The sequence below is a fragment of the Pan paniscus genome, chromosome 3 (genome assembly GCF_029289425.2).
Source record: "Pan paniscus chromosome 3, NHGRI_mPanPan1-v2.0_pri, whole genome shotgun sequence".
NCBI classification, from domain to species: domain Eukaryota; kingdom Metazoa; phylum Chordata; class Mammalia; order Primates; family Hominidae; genus Pan; species Pan paniscus.
Genome location: NC_073252.2, coordinates 149,507,825 through 149,532,980, shown reverse-complemented (window position 1 = coordinate 149,532,980; position 25,156 = coordinate 149,507,825). Strand labels below are relative to the sequence as shown.

The 25,156-nt window shown below is 38.6% G+C and overlaps 1 protein-coding gene across 5 annotated transcripts in view; it reads right to left on the bottom strand.

The window, feature by feature from the left end:
• FHIP1A (FHF complex subunit HOOK interacting protein 1A) overlaps positions 1–25,156 on the bottom strand; it is a 258,783-nt gene that overhangs the window by 17,513 nt on the left and 216,114 nt on the right. For all 5 annotated transcript variants that reach the window (XM_034959259.3, XM_055111917.2, XM_055111918.2 and 2 more), the window contains 4 exons: positions 23,121–23,288; positions 14,242–14,321; positions 6,223–6,413; positions 2,377–3,510 (listed from right to left, as the gene is read on the bottom strand). In XM_034959259.3, coding sequence (XP_034815150.1) covers positions 2,377–3,510; positions 6,223–6,413; positions 14,242–14,321; positions 23,121–23,288 — 1,573 coding nt within the window. The remainder of the gene's footprint in view (positions 1–2,376; positions 3,511–6,222; positions 6,414–14,241; positions 14,322–23,120; positions 23,289–25,156) is intronic.

Sequence of the window (25,156 nt, the reverse complement as noted above, 5' to 3'; positions counted from 1 at the left end):
TTTTCAGATCCAGTCACATCATTCCTCAACTTTAAACTCCAGGGCCTTCTTCAGTGCCAGGGCACAAGGTTTCCATTCCTCAGCTTGGCCCAAAGGCTCTCCATAAGCTGGCACCAACCAAGCTTTCTGCCCTTCTCTCCCACCTCCCCACCCAATGCAGTCATACCCCACAGGCTGGCAGGCTCTTCAGTCTCCTCCTGGTGTCTCCTCTGCCTGGACTATCATTCTCACCTGCTTTCACCTGGGGACTCCCCTGCACTGTCCATGCCCCTCCTCTGTGAGGCCATTCCCACTCCCTCACTGGGTTCCCACTGGTCTTGGCATATGACAACTAATCATGCATTTCCCACTAAGAGTACACTTCTTTGTTGGGGTCTCCCCTAAAAGTCTGTGAATTCCTTTAATGTTGTGTCCTTATTTCCTAGCATAGAACCTGCCAAACATCAGGGGATCAATAAAAGATTGCTGAACACATGAATAAATAAAATTAGACAAATGGAATGCTTTGATTTTGCTGGGAAGTGAACTCATTTCAGTAGAAATCAGATGCCCTGGAGAGAAGAAGTTAAGCCTAATGCTACAGAACACACTCAGAAGTTTGGAAACTATAAAGCACACATACATGGAAAGAGAGATGTTTGCTAAAGCTGTGTATAAGGTTCAAAAGAGGAAAAAGGAAGGTTTTAGTGACAATTACCTGTATGTATCAAAGAGCTTGCAGTATGTTTTGTCAGTTCTCAGGTGTATTATATGTAAAATATTGATGTTATTTAATAAGGTGTTGGATTAGCTTTTTTTTTTCCTTGCCCTGAGCTATACTTTCTTTCCTCTATTTACACATTTCCCAGGAATGAAGCTCCTCCGTAAGAAAGCTGCCATTCTAAAGAATAATCTTCACGGCCATGGGTAGCCCAGATGTCCTATGAGAAGGCAAGCTGTGACATGCTAAGTTACTGCTGCCCTTTTCCCTTCAAGTGAACTCTTCCAACTCCCCCTTCCCTGTCCCCCTTATCAACTGGGAAAAGTGGGATTATCTAATCCATTTTACTTATGATTGACTGACTGATTGAATTTTAATTAAAACTCATTCAGACTGAAATGTTATCTCAACTAGAACCGCAAGCCTTTAATTGTGGAATTAAAAGCTTTCTTCCTGTATATACAAATCTTCAGGCATCAGTAAATAGATGAATAAATACTGGAGGAGGAGGCTGGAAGAGCTCCTTGAAATCACATAAACCTACTTGGCTGGCTGGACCAGAAGGCAATCTGTTTTCATCTATTTTGGGTTACTCCAAGAGGTAGGAGCACAGTCCCTCCTCACCAGGATTCTCCTGGGTGCTACGTGTCACAAAATGAATAATGACCTCCCAGTATCTCATTCAGTCCTCACAGGAGCAAATGGAGGGCCTGGGATGCTAACGCCACATGCTGCTAAATGCTAGAACCAGGACTCAATCCCTGGCCTGGTCCAAGGCCACTGTCACCCTCCATTGCTACTATCTTCCAGCCCCTCTCCTTGCTACCTGAACACCATCCAGTGGTCCCACCCTGGCCTTCCCTGAGCTTAGTGAGCCCTCTCATCTATGGCGATTCCCTCTGCACCATGATTTGTAAATGCAGATTTTGTTGGCTAATATTTAATGATGTTTTCTATCATAATTCCTCACCCTAATCTGCCTATCTTTAAGTCCTATCCTATCCCTTTACCTCTTGCAAGATTTCTACCTGTGGCTGGTGGTGTATCATTGAACATACCCACTCTTTCAAAGAGCTATTAGTTGACGTGGGTCCACTCCACTTATTTTTGGATAAAGATTTTGTGATTCTCTGAAATGAGCTCCCAGGCAAAGGCACAGCTAACCCCAATGCCTCTGATGTGTGCACAGCTACTGTCACCCAACACGGACTCTGAGCACCTATTCTGTGCTCTGTTCACTCTTCCAGTGCTAGGGAAAGAGCTCCACCCTCACAGAGCATACATTCTACTGGGGGAGACAGTCATTTGTTAAAAATAAATGTAAATAAGTGCTAAGGAGAAAAATAAGTTAGTTACGCTAGAATAAATGAAGTCATTAAGTAAGACGTCTGGATTCTTGTGTGGTTTAATCAGCCCTACTGTTTTAACACTGACATATCAAAAGAAGTTACTAAGTAATAAAATCTAACCTCTAGCTTGAGAAATAAATAAGATAATCATTACAAGAATGGCAAAATAAAAATAAAGCCACCCCTCTTTGGTCTTTACAAAAATATTTGCAGCCCTCTGTTAGACAAACCGATAATATCCCTTACCTTTTCCTACCTTCCTTTCCTGTTCCAATATATACAAGTACTTTCGAAAGCAGAAACCACAAAGCAATTTAAGATGGTCACCTGTGAATGGGGTGCTTTGAGTCCTCACGGGATGACGACTGGCAAAGGCAGCCTCATCTCTCCCCACAAATGGGGAAGGCACAGTCTCTACAGCAGGCATCTCCGCTATAAAAGAGTCAAAGTCATCCTCCTCATCTTCTAGCTCCTTCTTCCCCTCCTTCTCCTTTTCTCCTTTACTCTCTTCCTTCCCTTCTTCCTCCTTAGTGAGAAGCAAGGGATCAGGTGTGGGGTAATTCTGTTCCATCAAGCCCTCGGCGCCGGAATCCAGCTCTTTAATGATTTGGTCATACTGGGCAATGAGATCCTCGCTCTCCGGGTGGGTGGCTGTCAGGTTAGAGCTGTGCTCTGCCTCAGGGGCAGGGGATGCTAACTCTGAGTTGGATTCTGGGGCTGCTTCAGGTTCCCTCTCTTGCTTTGGCTCCTTGGGCTCACTGTGAAACGGGTCTGAATTGTCCCTATTGCACTCCTCCTCTGAATCTGTCTCTGGCTGGGTGCTGAGGAGTGGGCCGTTGTTGATGGGGACATTCTGAACTTCAGCCTGGGCTTCAGCTGGTGGCCTAGCAGCTTCCTCCTGAGAATCCTTCACGTCCTCGGAGTCCTTCTCAGCACACAGCCTGTACACCATCACATCATCCTGAAAGTCCGACTCTTCTATGTAGGACCCTTTGAAGAGCAGGAGGGCATTCTTCTTCATCTCCTGGATGTGTTTGGGGGGATCAATGGGTGCTGGGGGGCCTGAAACCTCCAGATCATCATAAGGCCCTGGGGAGCCCACGTCAGCCCCTGAGGAGATTCCAGTGTCATAGCTGTCATCCCATTCCAGCTCTGTCTGGCTCTTGTCCTTTCTGGGAGCCAGCTGAGGTCCCGTCTTCCTGGGGAGTTGTTGCGGGAGCCCGAACACAGGGCAGGCCGAGCTCACACTGCCCTCCTCCGTCAGACTCTGGAGAAACATCTCAGGGTCGGGGGAGTCACCATCATACAGGGCGGACCAGACACGGCAGTCCCTCATGCAGCGGAGGATGTTGGTGTGGGCCTCCCACAGGTACTGCAGGTAGCTGATGTCCAGGGCTTTCCCATACTCCACAATGCAGGCTGACTGGGAGAACGCTTCGGGGAATGGCCGCTCCACAGGCCCTGCACAGGAGGCAGAGGCTGGTTAGAACAAGGGAGGTGTGGGGACAAAGGTAGTGGATGGGGTTGTGACCCATTCGGGCTAAGACTGTGTCTTGCCAGCTACTTTGGGTCTAATTATATCTGATTAAAATGACCTCTGAATAATATGGTTAGATTGTAAGAAGGAAAGATTAATAATAGAAACTCTACCCTCACAGAAGATAGAAAACCAATATAGCCAGTCAGATAGTGGCTATAGCCGATGGAAATCTATTATCTGGTACGAGTCATTAGAGAAAGAAGAGCTGATAATCGCAATCTCTCAGGTTGTTGAGAGGATTAAATTAGGTAATACACCTGATATAGTACCTGCCACAGAGTAATAACCTTAAAGTTTTTTACTTTGAATCTAAAGCGGAAGGCTGGTAATCCATGAATCTGAGAACCAGACTTTTTGTAGAAAAATCCTGGGTTTTTAGAAAAGCCTATTAACTCATTCTGTCTTCCTGGGGACTATCAGGGATGTTGATATTATCAAATGGTCTCTTAGAGTAAAATCATATTCACTACAAAAGTCATTTTAACCTAAGAATGCTGCTTATGTTACCATGACTGCCTTTGATGTTAAAAGTTCCAACTTCACTACTGAAATAGCTGCAAAAATATCTTCCTGTGAGTTTACATTTTCCCTCAAGAGAAAAAGACTGAGGGAAAAATATATAGTCTATCATTTCTTAAACATCTAGTAGGCTGCAGGTGCTTTATCAATGCTATCTGAGTTAATTCTCCCAATGATCCTATATGGTAGATATTATTTTCTCCATTTTCAGATAAAGAAATTGAGGCTCAGAGATGAAAGAACACCCAACCCAAATTGTGGAAGAGCCACAGTTCAAGCACAGGCAATTTCACACCAACCTCCATTCTTACGTCAGTGCCACATCTTTGCAAGCCTCACGTCTCTTCATGCTCTAAATCTCTACCAGACTGGGTCAGAATTGAGCTTTTAAGGATACCCATTTCCAGGGCATTAGGGTAGACATAATTCATATTTTATAGCTCTACTGCTAAGCTAAAACGTTAGTGTTTATCTCTTATCTATGTTATGTAAAAAGACATCAAATACTACTACTGGCAGTATTTATTGCGCACTTACTACATGCGAGGCAGTCTTCTAAGAGCTTTACATGTCTTCACTTGCTTTCCTGAGAATAGCCCTTTGAAGTAGGTACTATTTTACAGATAAGAAAAAAAGTTTAGAAAACTTAAGTAATTTGCCCAAGAAAGTAGTAGAACCAAGACATAGAACCAAGATGCAAAACCTAAGTCTTGGCTCTGCTACTTTCTTAGGCAAATTATTTACCCCGGACAGTAATTACTCTGGCTACCTAGCTAGCTATGTCACCACCCATCCATTAGGGCATTTATCTGCTATAAGGCAACCTCAGAGGCAGTAAGAGTGGAAAGAACATGGCATCTGAAACCAGAGAACCTACTTAGCTGTATAACCATGAACAAGACAATTCCTCTCTCTGAGTTTGTTTATTCATCTGTAAAATGGGAATACTACCTTCTTCAAAGCATTAAAAGTGATCACACCGGGAGAGAAGTTGGCAAGTTATGGAGAATCATAGGTTTAACTTGAATTTTGAATTCTGAGGCAAGGTTAGCCACAGAATCATTCTTGAAAAAACTTTCATAGTAAATTTAGAAAGACACCAATTTTTAAATATGTTTTAAAAAATAACTTTTAGGTATGAAAATATAAGATATCCATACTAATTTGCCTAATAGGAAAATATAATTAAATTACATAAATTGCTGGATTTCCATGCATCTTTATATAAAGACCAAGAATCCGTAAGACAACCTTAATTTCTACAAATTACGTTAATATCAAACATACTGACATTTTCTTAGTCAAGTAACCCAGCTTTTAAATACACTTTACCTAAGAAAATTATAGCTGGGTGGACAGAATGACATTGTTGGGGTGGATATCAGAATATAAACTGGAAACACTTGACTCAACACCAGGACTGGGCATTTCCTAGTGGTCACAGGACAAGCAGAATGTTCCTGAATTGAAACAGCCATATGACCATCAAAGATATACAAATGCTCCCTTGCTCTAGCTGCCTGCCAGAGGGCCAAGGTTGACAGAGATGGCCATTTCAGTTTTGCTTGTATGAGGTGAACTGTAGCTGGCAAATAGCACCGAGTATCATAACCCCTGTAAAGTATTTATGGCAGCCTTCCTCATTAGGTCAATCAAATGCATGCAATTTTGCTGTCATATCACAAATTTCAAGTTTTATAGTGATATATAATAATATGTAAATCCTTATGACAGATTTCTATAAGTGGCTCATTTTAGAAATTAAAATAAGGGCTGATTCTGTCTCAGCAATAGCCATCTCCACACCTCTCACCCCCGTCTTGTTTCCAAAGACATGCTAGCACACGTTTTCACATTTTGACTCTGAGGATCCCACTAGAAAGTCTACGTAAAATAAAGATCTGGCAACAGAACGTAACGTCTGGGCACGTCAATGAACACTGATTACAACGTGTCCATAACTCGTTACAAAGCAGAAAAGGATCCTAACTAGTCATTCATAAGAGAAATGGGACCCACCACATAATTCCCTGTCTACCCAAAGGGACACATATCCCAAGGCGAGATGGAACTGGCATCCTTTTGTTTAAAGATCATCACTAGCGAGTTCCTACCTGAAGTGTCATGCATACACTTTGACCAGAGAATATAATCCCTCTCTTGGTTCCCCAGCGTCAGAGTGATCCCGCTGGAGCAGCAGACAGGAGTCAAGGCGAGAAGCTTGGCCGCAGAAACAGAGTAACAGTCTCTCTCCTTCACAGCCCACCTCTGACTCAGCATCATGTGATTGCAGGGGATCAGATACCTAGAATGACAAAAAGAACAAGCGTTTGGTCTCTGCAATGTCTTGAACCATTACTGGGACTAACTAACCATAACAGGGACTCCTTGTGGCCAGGGGCAGACTCATCCTCTCTCAGCTCTCAATTGATCATCTCACCAGCCACCAGGGTTCGCTCCCTAGCTTAATTTCTTCTGAAAGAACAACCTCTTTGCAAAGCACTTAATGGTCTTTATAATTCAATCTCCAGGAACTTCTTCATCTCTTAAACGATCCCTCTTCAAACTCCATGCCTTTGTGCCCACTGTCACCTTTACCTGGCCTGTGCTTTCCCCTTTTCTCCGCCTGACCAATGCCTTTCATTCTACAAAGTCCAGCTTCAGTGTCACCTTCTCTGAGAGGGAGCTAATCCCTCCCTCCACTATGCTCATGGGCCTCTATTAAGCACTATTATCTTGTATCACAATTACTTCAGTCTACCTCCTGAATATAATGTGCTACCACAGCAAGGAGCTGCTTCAGTCATTTCTCTTATAATCCCAGAAACTCTGGCTCATTGCAGGCACTGAATGGCAGCAGCAAACAACCACTCCATAGTGTAAACCTTTTCTTATGTTCTTACGTGTGGCCAGGAGAAAATATAATGGTAAATGACTCACTGAGGATCACTGGGCCCCATTTCACACAAAACACTTTTGGTTGGTGATCAAAAGCATCTTAGTATCATTTTGAACCTGGGGACAAGAAAACCTGAGCAACCATTTCTGACACACCTGGAGCACATCAGTGGGCTTCATGGCTAGAATAAAGTGTGTTTAAATGACTTACTTTCTTAACAGGGAAAAAAAACATACTACTTATTTAAACAAAAATGGAGCAAATGGGATAAAGAACTTATAGCCAGAGCCAAGCATCACATATGTGTGCAGGAGCCAATTGCAGATGAGCCTAAACCCTTATGTGAACGATCACAACCTTTCAATCAGCCAGAGTGTTTTTGCTTCTGTATTTGGCATTTGAGAAAGAAGCCGTGCAGAGAAAGACAAGCTAAGATTAAGGATTTTGTAAAAAAAAAGATAAAAAGTACGACTTTCAGGACATGCCTTCAGGCCTGTAAACATTCAACCATCTCCCATACCTCCTGCTGATCCAAATGAGGAAAACCTAAGTTGATATTCACAACTGATCCACTGCAAGAGCCAGAGTCAGAGAGGGAAGAAAGATTCCATTCTCTGTGTGGTACTTGATGCTGAAGGTTTTAATAATACTTTCCAGGTATGATATAGCAAACTTGCCACTTAACCTTCGGTTTTCAGAAAAAGCAAACCATCTAGGTAAGGCGGTCCTCATCCCCTCCCCCTACTGTCTCCATGGGCAGATATATATTTTGAACCTGCTGTCAGTAAGAACCAGACACACCCTGCAGGTCTGATGTGGTGGCAGCTGTTTTCATAAGCGCAGTTTCATGAAAGTAGAAGGTTACAAGGACAAAAAGGGAAGTATGGAACAGGGGGCAAGACTGTTCTGATTCTTGGCTTAGTTTTGGGGACTTTAGCAATGAGGAAAAATGAATGCTGCAGGCAGAAAATAAAGGAGCTCTTTTCCACAAGGATATCTGTGAGTAGAGATGCTCTGGTAACCAGAAATAACACAGGAGAGAGAAGCATTCTCGCACCTCTGTGTGAACCCACCAGCTGTGAACAAAGCATAGCTGGACCCCAGTGGGCACCCAGAGAAGGCAATGCTGCTCTAGCACCACAGGAGGGCGCCAGGGTGCACAGCAGGAACAGGGGCAGCAGGTTGAGGGGCGGGAAGGGAAGGCAGCAGCAACAAAAGGGATCAGAGCAGGAGAGAGGACCATGGCTGATGCTGCTGTGGCAACCGTGGTGGGAGATTTGTTCATGCATATATGTAAGACTCCTTATTTGGGGGTGGGGTACAGTGCCTCATGCCTGCAATCACAGCATTTTGGGAAGCTAAGGTGGGAGGACTGCTTGAGGCCGAGAGTTCAAAACGAGCCTGAGCAACACAGCAAGATCCTGTTTCTATAAAACATAGAAGAGTTAGCCGGGTGTAGTGGTGTGTACTTGTAGTCCCAGCTAGTCGGGAGGCTAAGGTGGGAGGATCACTTGAGCCCAGGACATAGAGGCTGCAGTGTGCTATGACTACACCACTGCACTCCAGCCTGGGGGACAGAGTGAGAGCCTGTCTCCAAAAAACAAAAACAGATAAACAAAAAAGATTTCTCACTTGGTGATCCCTAGAAGTGATAAGTGATACTTTTTGTGTTGGGTGGGGGGTTTGGGGGTGGGCCCAAGGTTTTCTATGAGGTGGCTGGGGTGAGAGCTGGGAAAATCTGTCCTGTAGCCATTGATGTGTACTCTTCCTATAGGCTGGTGAGGCCTAGAGAAATTCGGATTACACAGGATTTATGGTATCCTTATTTTGGTCATTAATTATTTAAGAAATAAACTGCTTCAATGCTTTTATATACTGCTGGAACAGCAATGACTGCTTACAGCTCAAACTAAGCATATTTCATGATTTAAGTTGATATTCATAGATTTTTATTCTTTGTTTGAAGTATTAAAAATGGAACACTGGATCAAAGCTAATAAAGCTATTTATCAAATATCACCAGTGGGTAGCTTGAAACTATATTAGAATAAAGACTTATTGGGAATTTGCAACTTTACAAACACATGCTTTCAGTAGAAACTAAAAATTTTCTTCTGAATAAATCAAATCAAGGGAGATCCCCTATTGGTTGAAAGAGAGTCTACGAAACTGGAAATGGGGAGTCTATTCAAATGAATAGCCCACCAGTATTCTGAATGGTGGTTCTCAGAGGTTATTATGTTAAGTGAAATAAGCCAGGCACAAAAAGACAAATATTACATGTTCTCACTCATACGCGGGAGCTACAAAAGTGAATCTCATGGAAGTAAAGAGTAGAATGGTGGTTACAGAGGCTGGGAAGGGAAGGGGGAAGAAGTTAGTTAAGGGGTACAAAAATACAGCTAGATAGAGTGCTAGTATTTAATAGTACAGTAGAGAAATTACAGTTGACAATAATTTATTGTATATTTCAAAATAGCTAGAAGAAAATAATTGTAATGTTCCCAACACAAAGAAATGATAAATGCTTGACATGATAGATATCCTAATGATCCCGATTTGATTATTACACAGTGCACGCATGCATCAAAATATCATGTGTACCCCAAAAATATGTGCAACTATTATACATCAATTTTCAAAAGAAAAGAAAAAAAGCAGTGGTTCTGCTGTATCTTTAAAATGAAGGATCATCCTAGAAGAAAGAATAGAAAAACAGATTGTGCTCCTCTGTCTCTGTCTTTTCATCACTCACAGGAAAAGATTAGAAATAGAATGAATGCCAGAATATCCCCACATTTCAAATATTAAAATGAATTGGCTGTCAATAGCAGAAAAATCACTTATGAATTTAGTATAGGTATTTATCATCAAACTATCTTTTCATTTATACTATATTTTGTTTGAGAATTTAAATTCATGAAACTATAAAAATAATCAGAGACTAATAAATATCTGACTTCAGAGGTCCAGATTTTACAAAGCCATCCCCCAACACAGAAGGAAAAAAAGAAAAAAATATATATAATATATAAATAAAATATGTATCATATATATCATACATATTGTCCAAAATATATCATATATGATATATACCATACATATTGTCCAAAATATGATATATGATATATATATATCATACATATTGTCCTCCCTGATTTTCACTATTTCCCCAACCCTTTATAACCCTGGGCTTGTTTCTTATTTTCTTGGATATCGGTCATTAAATTAAACCATCATCACTTCTAAAATAATTCTGTGACAATCAATTGATAACAAAGCATACATATTGCCGTATGCTACACTGACCATAAACACAAGCAAAACAAGGCAGTGAAGTACGACGAGCTAAGTGAAGTGCTTCTTCTGGGATGATAACCCCAACAATGCACCAACAGACAAAAATCTACAAAGCAATGTTAGTGATTTCAGAAAGATCATTTGTGATTCAAAGAAGTTCTGGCCATATTTCTCCTATTCATTTTCCCCTAGGCTGGCAGGCTTTACAGGGTTTTTGTTGTTGTTGTTGTTGTTTTCCTTTCCTCCAAACCCCTAGCTCCTATGCAAGATGAAAATGTTCCTGAAGTATACACACAGCTTCTCTTCAGGCAAAACAACCTCTATCTGAACACAACAGGCAAGGCAGTTCATAAACCTGACAATGGACCAGTACTTCTGAAAAAAACTCTCTAACAAGAATATTCAGAAATAGCATTCAATGTATTAAGCAATTAAATTTTGTCTCAACTGGGAGGTTCCAGGCACATGGCAGAGATTTGTTACCTCACTGCTTGTCAGCATTTCCTGCCTGCCTTTGGCCTATCATATGTCATATCCGTGGAGGTGGACAATTTCTCCTTGGTTTTCTGCTCACTAAAATATCCTGTCTTTGGGGGTACCTTATTTCAACTTACTTTTCTGATATTTCACCAAATGAAAGAAACTAGTATCTGTTACAAATGGATCATCATTTTGAAAAGTTGGTATTTATGAGTATTTGGGTTGTAATAAAAATTGACATATAGTCATTATTTATTTATCACATAACAAATACCTTCATTAAACGCAGTCACATAATCTTCACAGCTCTACTGCCTCTCAGATCTGCAAGTTTATCATGTATATTCAAATGACTGCAGTGGCAGCAACAAACAAAAAGGACAGATTATAAATATATTTTTTATGTCCCTTAAAATAATGTTTAAATGACTTGAAGAATAAAGATTTTTTTATTGGCTTTGCTTTTTGCACAGATTCTAAATCTGAAAAGAATTATTTTCATTAGTTTAAAATGTCCTTTCTAGAAAATTCCCTCCCTTAAAATGTGTGTTATACTTTATAGCAGGGGTGTCTAATTTTTTGGCTTCCCTGGGCCACACTGGAAGAAGAATTGTCTTGGGCCACACCTAAAATACGCTAGCACTAATGATAGCTAAAAGAAAAAAAAATTGCAAAAAAATCTCATAATGTTTTAAGAATGTTTACAAATTTGCGTTGGGCCCCATTCAAAGCTGTCCTGGGCCACATGCGGCCCGCAGGCCACAGGTTACACAACCTTGCTTTACAGCATTTCAAAACATTTTCACAAACATCACCACAGTTGATCCTCCCAATAATCTTATGAGGTGGCATACTCCAAAACCAAAACATGCTGAGTCACAACAGCAGTGCAGAAGAAGGATACCAGGAGCCAGTGGTTTCTTGCATGCCTATTATGTGCCCAACTGACTTCTGTGTATGTCCTCTCAGTTTCTCTCCTGGTGGAATCCCTCAAGCAGCACAGCAGAATTAGAAACAAAGGAAGTATTCAATTAAGAGCAACTATATTATTATTATTATCACTATCATCCTCATTAAAGAAACATGGGCCCAGAGAGTCTAGGACCAGGCAGTCAAGCCCATCTCCTAAGGTCAGGTCTGGCATTTTTTTTTTTCATTATTCCATTCAGAACTTGTGATAACATAACATTCAGGCACTTTCCTGGTATATTTGTCCTCACCCACCCTAGAAATGACTATCCCTGACTTGAACATTTATGTATTTCAACCATGAGCTGATCTCTTCATCTTTATAAGGGGCAAGTCTGGGTCTCCAGAGAAGCCATTACCGATGCCATCTCTGAGGACACTTTTGTAACACAACAAACACCACTATATGAGCAGTAAAAGGGTGATCAGCACTCACCTTCTAAAGGCCACTGAACAGCCAGCAAGCAAGAGCGTCCATCACCTAGACTAAATCTGACTTGGTGACCCAGAGCTGGGAGGCTCTGCACCTCCAGATCAAGGCCAGGCTTCCAAGTACACTGAAAAAGACAGCTGGTTTTCCTACCATCAAAGAAGCAGTATTTAAGAATTTAACATTTAAATACCATCAGGCTTTACCCACTTTGGAGTAAAAGCCTGGTTTTTTTGGCACTAAAAACGGCTTTGCCAAGTTGTTCTGGATTTCATTCAGGCCTTGCTAATGCATTCTGTCATATATCAGTAGAGGCTTGATGAGGAGCTAACATAATCCTTTCAGGAAAGATAACTAACGTTCTACCCAGACTACCCAGGGTGTTTCTTTAAGATTGGATTCGTTTTCTGCTAATCCTTAAGATTAGCTACTGATGACCTAATCCAAAACTGTAAAAAGTTCAAAAGCTCTTTTAAACTTGAAAAACCAATAGGTGATACTCTCCTGACAATTCTGTAAGGCCCTCCACAATAGGCCACTACCAGCTTTTTCAGACTCATTTTGTAATCACTCTCTTTTGCAAGATGTTATGCCTGCACGGCATCACTCCTCAAAGTGGTTCTCAAACTTAGTAGTGCATCAGAATCCCCCGGAATTTGTTAAAACATGGCTTGCTGGGCCCTAACCCCAGAGTTTCTGATTCAGTAGGTCCGAGAGGAGACCAAGAATTTGCATTTCTAACTAGTTTCCAGCATCACACTTTGACACCCCTGGCTTTTCCAGAGCTACCTATTTGGAAATGCTAGTGCATCCACCTGGAATGTTGTCTTCTCAGTAATCTCTACTCAAATCATGTCAAAACCCCAATGTGGACTAGGGGAAAACCAGGTCTCCTCCCTCTTCCCCCACTCTCAGCTCCACCCACCCTTATTCCCCAGGACTGGTCAAATGAAGGGTCAGGAAGTCCACTAAGGAAGGAGGAGCAGGGAGCGCATGCTGAAGGACCCTGGTAGTCCCACTTTTTCGTTTTTGCTTCCACACCACCAGAAGAGCACGTAAGAGCACAAACCCTCGCAACTCGGAGCTCCTCTCAGCCCTAGCCCTTCGCTCCTCTCTCAGCTTTGGGGCCACATTCTCTCTGGGTCCGCTTCTTGCAGTGCTGGGGTAGGGTTTCACCAGAGTAGTCAACTCCAAGATTCAGGATCCGGGTTTACCAAAAAGAAGGAAAGACGTACACCATGGTCTAACCAGGAGTTTCTAGAGTTCTGTGCATAGATTCGGGGCTAAATCATGAGCTAATAAGGAAGCATCATTGCTTTCCTTCACAAAAACAGATGCTTCTCACAGCGTTCCAGAGAAGAAGAGGGATTGCTGGGCCAAGGCAAGATTTGGTGTTCCTGAGTCCCCTATTAAACTGCCAAATGAATGTCTTCTTAATAGCTGTGCACTTTGACTCCTAATACTCGTCCTCAAATCCCAGCCACTTCATAAAACCTTTCCCACTTGTACTTCTGTCCAAAGGACAAACCTTTGCTACCTTTCAGTTCACAGCAAATACTCATCAAATTTTTACTGAATTTAACTGAAATATACTCACAGATCAGAGAGTATACATTGTGTGTACCATTATCAAAGCAAAAATCAAAGAAATTATATATCAAAAGCACTTTATATTTGGAACACTTGCTTTTAATAGCAAAAGTCCCCTATAAATGCACTTCAGGAGAAAGACATTCAGCCACAGACCAGAATAGCTTTTATAATACTTCTGAACATTTTCAAGCATTCTATCTATAATTTCCAGGAGCATATTTACAATATAATGCATATGGCCCTCTAAAAACTTTTAATAGTACAAATAAAATTAACCTTGGGAAACAATGCAAAAAATAAATTAATGTTCGTGATAATTTTCTTCCTTAGACGCTTGGCCCCTTTTTAGCTTATACGACCAAAGTAATATAAAGTATATAAATAACATAAAGTATATGAATATAAAGTAATATAAAGTATAAAGTGAATTTTTCTTTAAAGGAAACAAAAAAGGCAACTCACCTTAGAACTAGCTGTAACATCACATCTTCACAATGTAAACCAATGAGAGTTCTGAATAATGCCAGAGACACCACACAAAGCTGGGAAGCAAGAGACACACATTCTAGTTCAGATGTTGGAATGATAACTCTACTCCCCACAGATAGTAAATAAATCAGAATTACAAAATAAAATGGCCTTTTTTTTTTTTAGCAGTTTTGATAAAAAGCATGCTGCTGCCAGGGAGAATGTGTATTCAGGATATCAATTCTCCTATAGGATTTGATTAGAAAGCCAGTGTCTGGAATTATGCCACTGTGCAGAATTATCTTCCTACAAAAATGTCTGGGCTCATATTTCCAACTTTTAAAGATCCAGACAGATAAACATTCTACCTACAATTCTCCAATTCTCTCTCTCTCTCTCACATACACACACACACACACACACACACACACAATCTCCTATTTAGGTAATTTGTTTTCCTGAGTTATTTTCAAATATGCCATTAGTTATTTACAAGACAGGGCTCGCAGAAAATTGCATATAACCTAGCCAAGTCTCCCTTCAGAGTTCTTAGCCTCAAGCTCAGCTCCTCTCTTGGCTTTGGGGCATTTTCCTTGGTTCCATTTCCCATTGTGCTGAGGGTGAGATAATGTTCTTTTCTAAAAAGTTCTTTAAAACACAAGAATTCTATCAATCACTGGTTTCCAAAAAGAGAAGGTAAACTGCCAAATAGGGGAGATACCCAAAGGTGTATTGTAAAATCTTTGTACCCTTTTGAGAGTAAGCTTTTAACAATCATACTGGCCCATTTAAGTAATTTTAAGCTCTCATTCTTTGTACAGGAGAATAAATGCTAGTCTGTCTTCTAGGCAGGTTGGGCTTAAAATCTGGCCAATGAAATCCACAACAATGCTGTAAAGAAAGAGCTGTACTTAGCCTAACCCAAAACATCTCTTATCCTCAGGGCAGGTCATATACTTGTCGTGAGCTAGAAGCAACATACTCTGTTCCCATTCCAAGTCTTTGCACACGTGGTTCCATTAAACGCAATGCCTTTTCCTGACTCCCCCACGGGCTAACTCCTATCTATTCTCAAAGTCTTAGCTTAGGCATCACCTCCCTTAAGAAATCTTTCTGTTCTGTCTCACAATATTACCATCCAACACCTCCTTTCCCCAGCTCAGTTAGGTTTCCTTCTTATCCATTGCCACGGTAACCCCTGCAAATCACTGTTAATTTATCAGATTGCATAGTAACCCCTACCGCTCACTGTTAAGGGTGAGCAGCAGGGTGTATTTGTCTTTTTATTATTGAGTTATAGGAGTTGTTTATTCTGTGTACAAGTATCTTATCAGATATATGATTTGCAAAACTTTCCTACCATTCTGTGAATTGTCTTTTCAAGTTCCTGCTGTTGTCCCTTAAAGGCAAAAGTTTTTAATTTTGATAATTTCCAATTTATCAATTTTTTCATTTGTTGTTGTTCATGCTTTTGGTGTCATAACTAAGAAAACACGGTCAAGGCTACAAGGATTTACTCCTATGATTTCTTCTAAGAGTTTTATAGTTTTAGCTCTTACATTTAGGTCTTTGGTCCATTTTGAGTTAATTTTTGTATATGGCATGAGGTGTGGATTCAGCCTTATTATTTTGCACATGGATATCCAATTGTCTCAGCACCATTTGTTAAAAAGACTATTCTTTCTCCCACTGAGTGGTCTTGAAATCTTGTTGAAAACTAATTGACCATGGATATATGAGTTTATTTCTGGATTTTCAATTCTGTTCCACTGGTCTGTATGTCTATCCTGCACCACACTGCTTTGATTACTGTAGCTTTGTAGAAAGTTTTGAAACCAGGTACGGTGAGTCCTCCAACTTGTTTCTTCAAGTTTGTTTTGACTATCCTGGGTCCACTGCATTTCCATATGAATTTTAGAGTCAGCTTATCTATTTCAACAAATAGGCCAGATAGGAGTTTTTTAGAAAAGCACTGAAACTGTAGATCGATTTGTGGAGTATTCCTATATTAACAATATTAAGTCTTCTGGTCTATGAACATTGGGTGTTTTCCCTTTTATTTAGGTCTTCTTTAATTTAAACAATGTTTTATAGTTTTTGCAGCACAAGTTTTGCACTTCTTTTGTAAAAATTTATTCATATTTTATTCTTTTGATGTTATTGTAAATTGATTTTTGTACATTAATCTTGTATCTGCAACCTTACTAGACTCATTCATTCTAACAATTTTAGTGCATTCCTTAGTTTTTTACATACAAGAGCATGTCATCTACAAATACTGATTATTTTACTTTTAATATAAATGCATTTATTTCATTTTCTTATTTAATTGCCCTGGCTAGAACTAAGTACCATCTTGAATAGAATTGAGGAGAGAAGATATCTTATCTTCTTCCTTATCTTAGTGAAAAACATTCTTCACTATTAAGTATAATGCTAGCTCTGACTTTTTCATAGATGCCCTTTATCAGATTGCTAGGAAGTTCCCCTCTATTTCTAGTTTGTTGAGTATGCTGTTGATAATCATGATGTTTTCCTTTATCTTGATACGATGTATTACATTAATTGATTTTCAGACTTTAAACCAGCTTTACAATCCTAGTTTGATATATCCCACTCGATCATAGTGTATAATCCTTTCTATTTATTCTAGATTTCATTTGCTAGTGTTTTATTGAGAATTGAGGAGCCCATATTCATAGTAGATGTTAGTGTAGAGTTTTCCTGTGGTGTCTTTGTTTAGTTTTGGAATCAGAATAACACTGGCTTCATAGAATGAGTTGAGATGTATTTCCTCCTCTTCTAATTTTTGAAAGAGTCTGTGAAGAATTTGTATTAATTATTCATTTTTTAAATTGATAAAGAACACATAACATAAAATTTAACGTCTTAATGATTTTTAAGCATACAAATCACTAGTGGTAACTATATTCACATTGTTGTGCAACAGATCTCTAAAACATTTACATTTTGCAAAACTGAAACTCAGTAACCACCGAACAACTCCCCATTTTCCCTACCACCTAGCTCCTGGAAACCGCATTTTACCCTCTGTTTCTTTAAGTTTGACTATTTTAGATCCCTTACATGAGTGGAATCCTACAGTTTGTCTTTTTGTGACTGGCTTACTTCACTTCGCATGATACCCTCAAAGATCATCCGTGTTGTAGCATATGACAAGATTTCCTTCTTTTTTTTAAGGTTGAATAACATTCCATTCCATTGTATATATATAACATACTCTCTTATCCATTCATCCATCAATGGACAATCTAGGTTGCTTCAACCTCTTGGCTATTGTGAATGATGCTGCAATGAACATGGGTGTACAAATATCTGTTCAAGATTGTGCTTTAAATTCTTTTAGATATATACCCAGAAGTGGGATTGCTGGATAATGTACTAATCCTATGTTTAATTTCTTGAGAAACCTCCATGCTGTTTTCCATAATAGCTGCACCACTTTACATTCCCATAAACAAGACACAAAGGTTCCAGTATTTCCACATTCTCACCAACACTAATTTTTTCTGTTTTTTGGATAGTGGCCACCCTAATGAATATGAGATAATATCTCATTGTGGTTTTGATTTGTACTTCTCTAATCTTTTCATATGTTTTTTGGTCCTTTGTAAGTCTTCTTCATAGAAATATTCAAGTACTTTGTTTATTTTTAAGTTGGATTATTTGGGTTTTTGGTTGGTGGTGAGTTACAGAACTTTTTATATATTCTGGATACTACCCCCTATCAGATATATGACTCATAAATATTTTCTCCCATTCTGTAGGTTGCCCTTTCATCTTGTTGATTATTTCATTTGATATGCCTAAGTTGTTAAGTTTGATGTACTCCCATCTGTCTTATTTTTCCCTACGCTTCTGGTGTCATATCCAAGAAATTATTACAAAATCCATTGCTATGAAGTTTTCCTCCATGTTTTCTTCTAGGAGTTTTGTAGTTTCAGATCTCATGTTTAGGTCTTTGATACATTTTGAGTTAATTTTTTTATATGGTGTAAAGTAAGGGTTCAACTTCATTCTTTTGCATGTGGATATCCAGTTTTACCATTACCATTTGTTGATGAAACCGTCCTTTCCTATTGTGTAGTCTTGGCACCCTTGTCAAAGATCATTTGACCATAATACAACGGTTCATTTCTGTTTCATTCTGTTTCCTATTCTGTTTCATTGGTCTTTATGCTAGTCCCACACTGTTTTTTATTACTATAGCTTTGTAGTACGTTTTAAGGAAATGTGAGCTCTCCAAATTTTTCCTTCTTTTTCAATATTATTTCAGCTATTCAGGGTCCCTTGAGATTTCATATAAATTTTGGGATTTTTTTTCTATTTCTGCCCAAAAAATGCCATTGGGATTTTGTTACAAATTGCATGGAATCTGTAGATTGCTTTTGAGTAATATGGCCATTTTAATGAAAATAAGTTTTTCAATCCATGAACACGGAATGTCTTTCTATTTGTTCTTCTTTCATTTCTTTCAATGTTTTGTAGTTTTCAGTGCACAAGTCTTTCACCTCCTCAGTTAAGTTTATTCCTAAGTATTTTATTCTTTTTGATGCTATTATAAAGAACTTTTTAAAATTTCCTTTTCGAATTGTTCATAGTTAATATATAGAAATTACTTATGTGTGTTGACTTTGTATCCTGTAACTTTACTGAACTCGCTTGTTAGTTCTAACAGTTTTTTGGTGACATCTTTAGGGTTTTCTATATATATGATTATGTTGTCTACAAACAGACACAATTTAACTTCTTTCTATCCAATTTAAATGCCTTCTATTTCTTTCTCTTGCCTAATTGCTCTGGCTAGGACCTCTAAGTGGGCATCCTTGCCTTGTTCCTGATTTCAGAGAAAAAGCTTTTAGTCTTTCACCATTGAGTAAGATGTTAGCTGTGGGCTTTTCATATAAGGCCTTTAATATGTTGTAGTTGTTTCTTTATATTTCTAGTTTGTTGAGTGCTTTTATCATGAAAGGGTGTGGAATCTGTCAAGCGCTTTTTCTGTATCAATTGAGATGATGCTGTGGGTTTTGTCCTTCATTCTGTTAATGTGGTATATTACACTGACTGACTTTCATATGGTGAAGCATCATTGCATTCTAGGAATAAGTCACACTTGGTCATGTTATACAATCCTTACCATGTGCTGTTTAATGCTTTTTGCTAGTATTTTGTTAAAGATTTTTGCATCAACAGTCATCAGGGATACTGGCCTCTAGTTTTCTTGAAGTATCTTTGTCTAGTTTTGGTATTAGGGCAACACTGGCCTCATAAAATTAGTTTGAAAATGTTCCTGGATCTTCAGGTTTTTAGGAGTTCAAGGAGGACTGATGTTAATTCTTCTTTACATGTTTGGTAGACCACTAGAGTGAAGCCATCTGGTCCTGGGTTTTTCTTTAAGATTTTTCAATTATCATTACAGCTTTGATCTCCTTACTTGAGGCAAGTCTGTTCCGATTTTTTTTTATTTCTTCATGATTCAGCCTTGATAGGCTATATGTTTCTAAGAATGTATCTAGGTCTTCTAGGTCATCCAGTTTGTTGGTGTACAATTGTTTGTGGTATGCTCTTTTTTATTTCTGTGGCATAAGGTGTAATGTCACCTCTCTCATTTCTGATTTTAGTTATTTGAGTCATCTCTCTTTTTTCTTAGTTAATCCAGCTAATGGTCAATCAATATTATTGCTGTTGTTTTAAAAAACCAAGTCTTGGTTTCATTGGTTTTTCTATTCTTTATTTCATTGATTTTTGCTCTGATCTTTATCATTTCCTTCCTTCTGCTAACTTTGAGTTTAGTTCATTCTTCTTTGTCTAGTTCCTGAAGATGTATAGTTAGGTTGTTGCTTCAAGATTTTCTTTTTTAACCTAAGTGTTTACAGCTATAAAATTCCCTCTTAGTACTGCTTTCACTGCACCTCATAAGTTTGGGTATATTGTGCTTTCATTTTCACTTGTCTCCAGATATTTTCTAAATTCCCTTGTGATTTCTTCTTTGGCCCAAGAATGTGTTGTTTAATTTGTATGTATTCATAATTTTTTCTACTTTTCCTTCTGCTATTTATTTCTAGTTTCATTGCATTGCAGTTAGAAAAAAATTATTTGTGTGCTTTCAATTTTTGTAAATGTGTTAAACTTTGTTTTGTGACCTAACAAGTGGTCTATCCTGGAGAATGTTCCATGTGCCCTTGAGGAGAATGTATATCCTGCCATTGCTGGGTGGAGTATTTGGTATATGTCTGTCAGGTCCAACTGGCTTACAGTGTTGTTCAAATCCTGTTTCCTTCTTTATCTTCTGTCTGATATTTTTATCCACTATTTAAGTAGGGCATTGAAGTCTCCTACTATTATTGTGCAGCTGTCTATTTCTCTCTGTAATTCTGTCAATGTTTGCTTCATATATTTGGGAACTCTGATGTTACATGCATATATATATACACATATATATAATTTTTACATGCATGTATTATATATAATATTTATATCTTACTAGTGAATTGACCCTTTTATCATTACATAATGTCATTCCTTATCTCGTGTCCTTTTTTGTCTCTTTAAGTCTAATTTTTAAATATAAGTACAACCACCTCTGCTTTCTTTTAGTTACCATTTGCATAGGATATATTTTTCCATCTTTTGACTTTCAGCTTATGCATGTTCTTAGATCGAAAGTGAGTGTCTTTTAGACAGTATATGCTTGGATCTTGTTTTTAATCTATTTAGCCAGTTTATATCTTTTGACTGGAGTGTTTAATCCATCCACATTTAAAATAATTACTGAGGTGGAAGGACTTACTATTTCCATTTTGTTGTTTTCTGTGTGTCTTACAGCTACTTTATTCCTCTTTTCCCAATAAGCAGACAGAACATAAGAAGTAATGTGAAGCAAGCAATTCACACTTTTCTTTCCCTCACAAAGTAAAAGTCAGTAGTTGGAGTTTTCTCTGGATCTTGCCACACTGTGTTGGGGAGGGGACATGGCTAGAGCAGGGAATAATGCCACCAATTTTCCTGCACACTTCAATATGTCTCTTCTTGGCTTTGTGCTACAACCTCTTAACTGGTGTTCTTACAAAGTTTCTGAAGTTCTTACAAAGGCAGTTTGGTCATAAATTTTTGTTAAGTGGGTTTCTCTGTGAGGGAATAAGGGCCTGGGTCTTCCTATTCCACCATTTTGCTGACATCACTTTTTAACTAGTGCCTAAATGTTTGATAGAATTCACCAGTGAGGCCATCTGGGTCTGGGCTTTTCTTTGTGAGTAGTTCTTTTAATTTCTATTTTAATCTTATTTTGATATAAATTTATTTAGATCTTCCATTTCATAAGTTTGTGTCTTTCTAGAATTTGTCTATTTCATCTAAGTCATCCTTTGGCATATAGTTGCTCATGGTCCTAATCGTTTTTATTTCTGTAAGGTTGATAGTAATATCCACCTCTTTCATTTCTCATTTTAGTAATTTGAGACTTCCCTCTTTTTTTCTCAGCCTAGCTAAAGGTTTGTGAATCTTGTCAAAGAACCAACTTTTTATTTCACCTATTTTCTCTATTTTTAAAATTTTCTATTTCATTAATTTCTGCTCTAATCTTTATTGTTTTCTTTCTGCCTGCTTTGTTTGCTCTTCTTTTTCCAGTGTGTTAAAGTAGAAGCTTAGGTTACTGCTTTGAGCTCTTTCTTCTTTTTTTTAACATATGTGTTCACAACTATATATTTCCCTTTAAACAGTGCTTTCACTGTGTCTCATAAGTCTGGGTATATTTTGTCTTCATTCTCATTTATCTCAAAGTAAATTCTCATTTCCCTTGTGATTTCTTCTTTGACCCACTGATTAGAAGTGTGTCAATTTCCATATACTTGTGAATTTCCCAAATTTCTGTCAATAATTTTTTAATTTCCATCCATCATGATCAGAGAACATGCTTTGCATGATTTCAATCCTCTTAAATTCACTGAGGCTTGTTATATGGCCTAGCACATGGTCTGTCTTGGAGAATATTCCATGTACATTTGAGGAGAATGTGTATTATGTTGCTGATAAGTGTAGTGCTAATTGAATATTTTCTCTAGTATAACATTTTAATTCCTTTAAAAGATTTTTTCCACTTTTTTTTAGTTATTTTCTTAGTGGTTGCTCTAGGGCTTCTAGTATATATTTTAACTTATCAGAATTTACTTCAAGTTTATATTAAATTAGCTCTAGTGAAATATAGAAATATTACTCCTATATAAGTCTATTCCCTCTTCCCCCCTTTGTGCAATTATTGTTATATATCATCTCTATATATGTTGCAAACCGAATGATATATACATTCTCATTCTTTTGCTTTTAAAACAAGAATTGCAATTAAATAGAGACAGCCTTTGGGGAAGAGTATTTTTCAAGTTAATCAGAGCTTCAAAATGAAGAATGACCACCCAAATTCACAACTTTCCAAACTTCCATTTCAAGAAAACTCATGGACAGGAATATGATCTCTAACACCCAGACTTGATGCACTCTGGTTCCTTGGCTTTATCTATGCTTAAGCCCACATGTTCCCCTGCACCTTGCCCCCGCAGAAGTGCACTCTGCTAGTTCTACAGAAGAAAGTGCTAAAACAGAGAAATAGCGAAAGATGTCCTAGGAAAGGCAGTAAGTGTCACCTCTTGACAGAAGGATCCCTGAGAGCAAAATGCATTATTCCATTCATCTCTACCCAAATAGAAAGAAGGTAATGGCCACAAAACAACAACAACCAAAAGAAAAAAAAGAAAAAAAAAGAGAGAGCAAAAGAGAATATTCATAATTTCATTCCCAAAAAAAACTCTCCTGAAATCTGTTCTGAGTTGTAAGTTCCCTTCCTCTGGCGCTCTCCTTACCCGAAACGGGGTGTTGATTCGACTCGTGAGAGTGTCTAGGATGTGGACATTCTCATGCTGGTGCAATAGGATAAAACGGAGGAAGATCTCAAGTAGTGCTGGCTCGGAGATGCTGCGCAGGAAAAGGTCCAGATATGCAGTTGTGGTCATGACCTCTTCCACAGTCACCTAGGACCAACAACGGAGTGAGCACAGGTAAGCATCCTTTTGATGCTGTGATACACGCCTCTCCCGTGGTCCCCAGCCTCACCACAGTGACATCATCAAGGCAAGAACACGCCTGCCCACGAAAACACACTTCAGAGCTTTATTGAAGCCCATAACCTATTCACATTCCACAATACCTCATGCTGTTTCCGCCCTTTAATTCAATAAGGAAAAAGAAAGGCATAAAGAATCAATTCAAGTGTTCTGGTAACTCTAATCATCAAATGCAGTTCAAATACCATAAAGATTTTAGAGTGTAATCAAAAATGAAGAAAAAAGATAATGGAAAGTATTTACATGGTTAGTAAAGGATTAATTAGAAAGCCCGGAATAACTTGTTTATTTGTTAGTCATTCAATAAACATTTATTGGGACCTGTTATGTACGAGGAGCTGAAAACATAACATTCCTTATGTCCAGAAAGATGAGCTATAACAAGCAAAACGATAATATAAGTTGCAAAGGAGCAGTACAGACACAAAGTGCTACAGATGTTCAGATGTGTTTCTGGAGAGCTGCATGTCAAATGTTTTATAACTGAATAATACACATAAAATGTTATTTATAAAGCACTATAAGAACTTACTGCTTATAAAGTAACTGTGACTTTTTTATAACAAATTAATATATGCTACCTGGTGTAATTTTCTCATGCAGTAAAATGTCAATTTTTCAGTGAATAAGACTCTGAAGAGCCAAGTTTTTCAAGAAGCCGAGGATTTGATGCTTCAAGTATCAAAATTCTAACCTTAAACATTTTTATTGGGAGTATTTTAAGAGCTAGCATATACATCTTTGTCCTCCTAAGATGAGAATACACCATCTCTTGATGAATAGAGGTCATTCCCAGGGTCATCAATTGCCCCGCAGAAGCATAAAGAAACAGCCACACCTGAATGCGTGAAAACCACCAGAGAAATAGTTCAAACTTTCAGATTCTAATACCACACACCCTAGAAATCTTAGCAATCCCTCCACCATGAGTCAAATGCACTCGATTTTAAACAAAACAGATGGCAATACTTTTTGAGTGATTATTTTCCCTTTTCCATTTTTTAAAATCTTCTTTCATTCTCTTCCTTTAAAAGTGTTAGTTGTCACATTATCTTATGGTTACTGGGCCATTCCTTTTATATTCCATTCCTCTTCCCCTTTTAATTTTTGGCTTTTAAAATCCACAGATTAGTTTAGAAACCAGATGTCCAGATCTGCTACATAAGTGTAGATGAGCCCTGAGTGGATGCATCTGTGCATAAAGGCTTGGAGCTATCTATTTTGGCAGTTTAAATTACTTTTAAAAAGTTATTGGTGCTCAGCTTTCTTCTGGATAGATGAGCCCAGGTGGATAAGATATTACCAAGTCAGTGTGTCTGTTTTCTTTATCTAAGCAAGGCATGCTTATCCAGTGCATTAGTATCTAACGAGAAGTCATTCCACAGTGGTCTGAGTACATATCATAGCGCAAATCCCCTTCCCCTAGCTCGGTGCCAACAATGCAAGCTCTCAGACATTCAATACACCACTATGTCATCTGACCAACTGTAAAGAGCTCTCTGTGGCCCATATATAGCAACAGAAATAGGCAACCATCAAACATTTAACAAATAAATTGCACCGGGAAGAGTGCTTTTCATGGTCTGCCCCTGCTTCTGAAACAAACTACTTCCGTCTTTGTGTTTCCTGATGTTTTCTAGTCCCATATATGAAGCACTCCTAATGCTGCCCTGGGATGCACACTGTGTCTTTTCTTTATTACCTCAATGCAATGCACAAAGCCTGGCACATAGAACGTACTTCTTCCTGAGTGAATGATAGCCCCAAAGATCTAG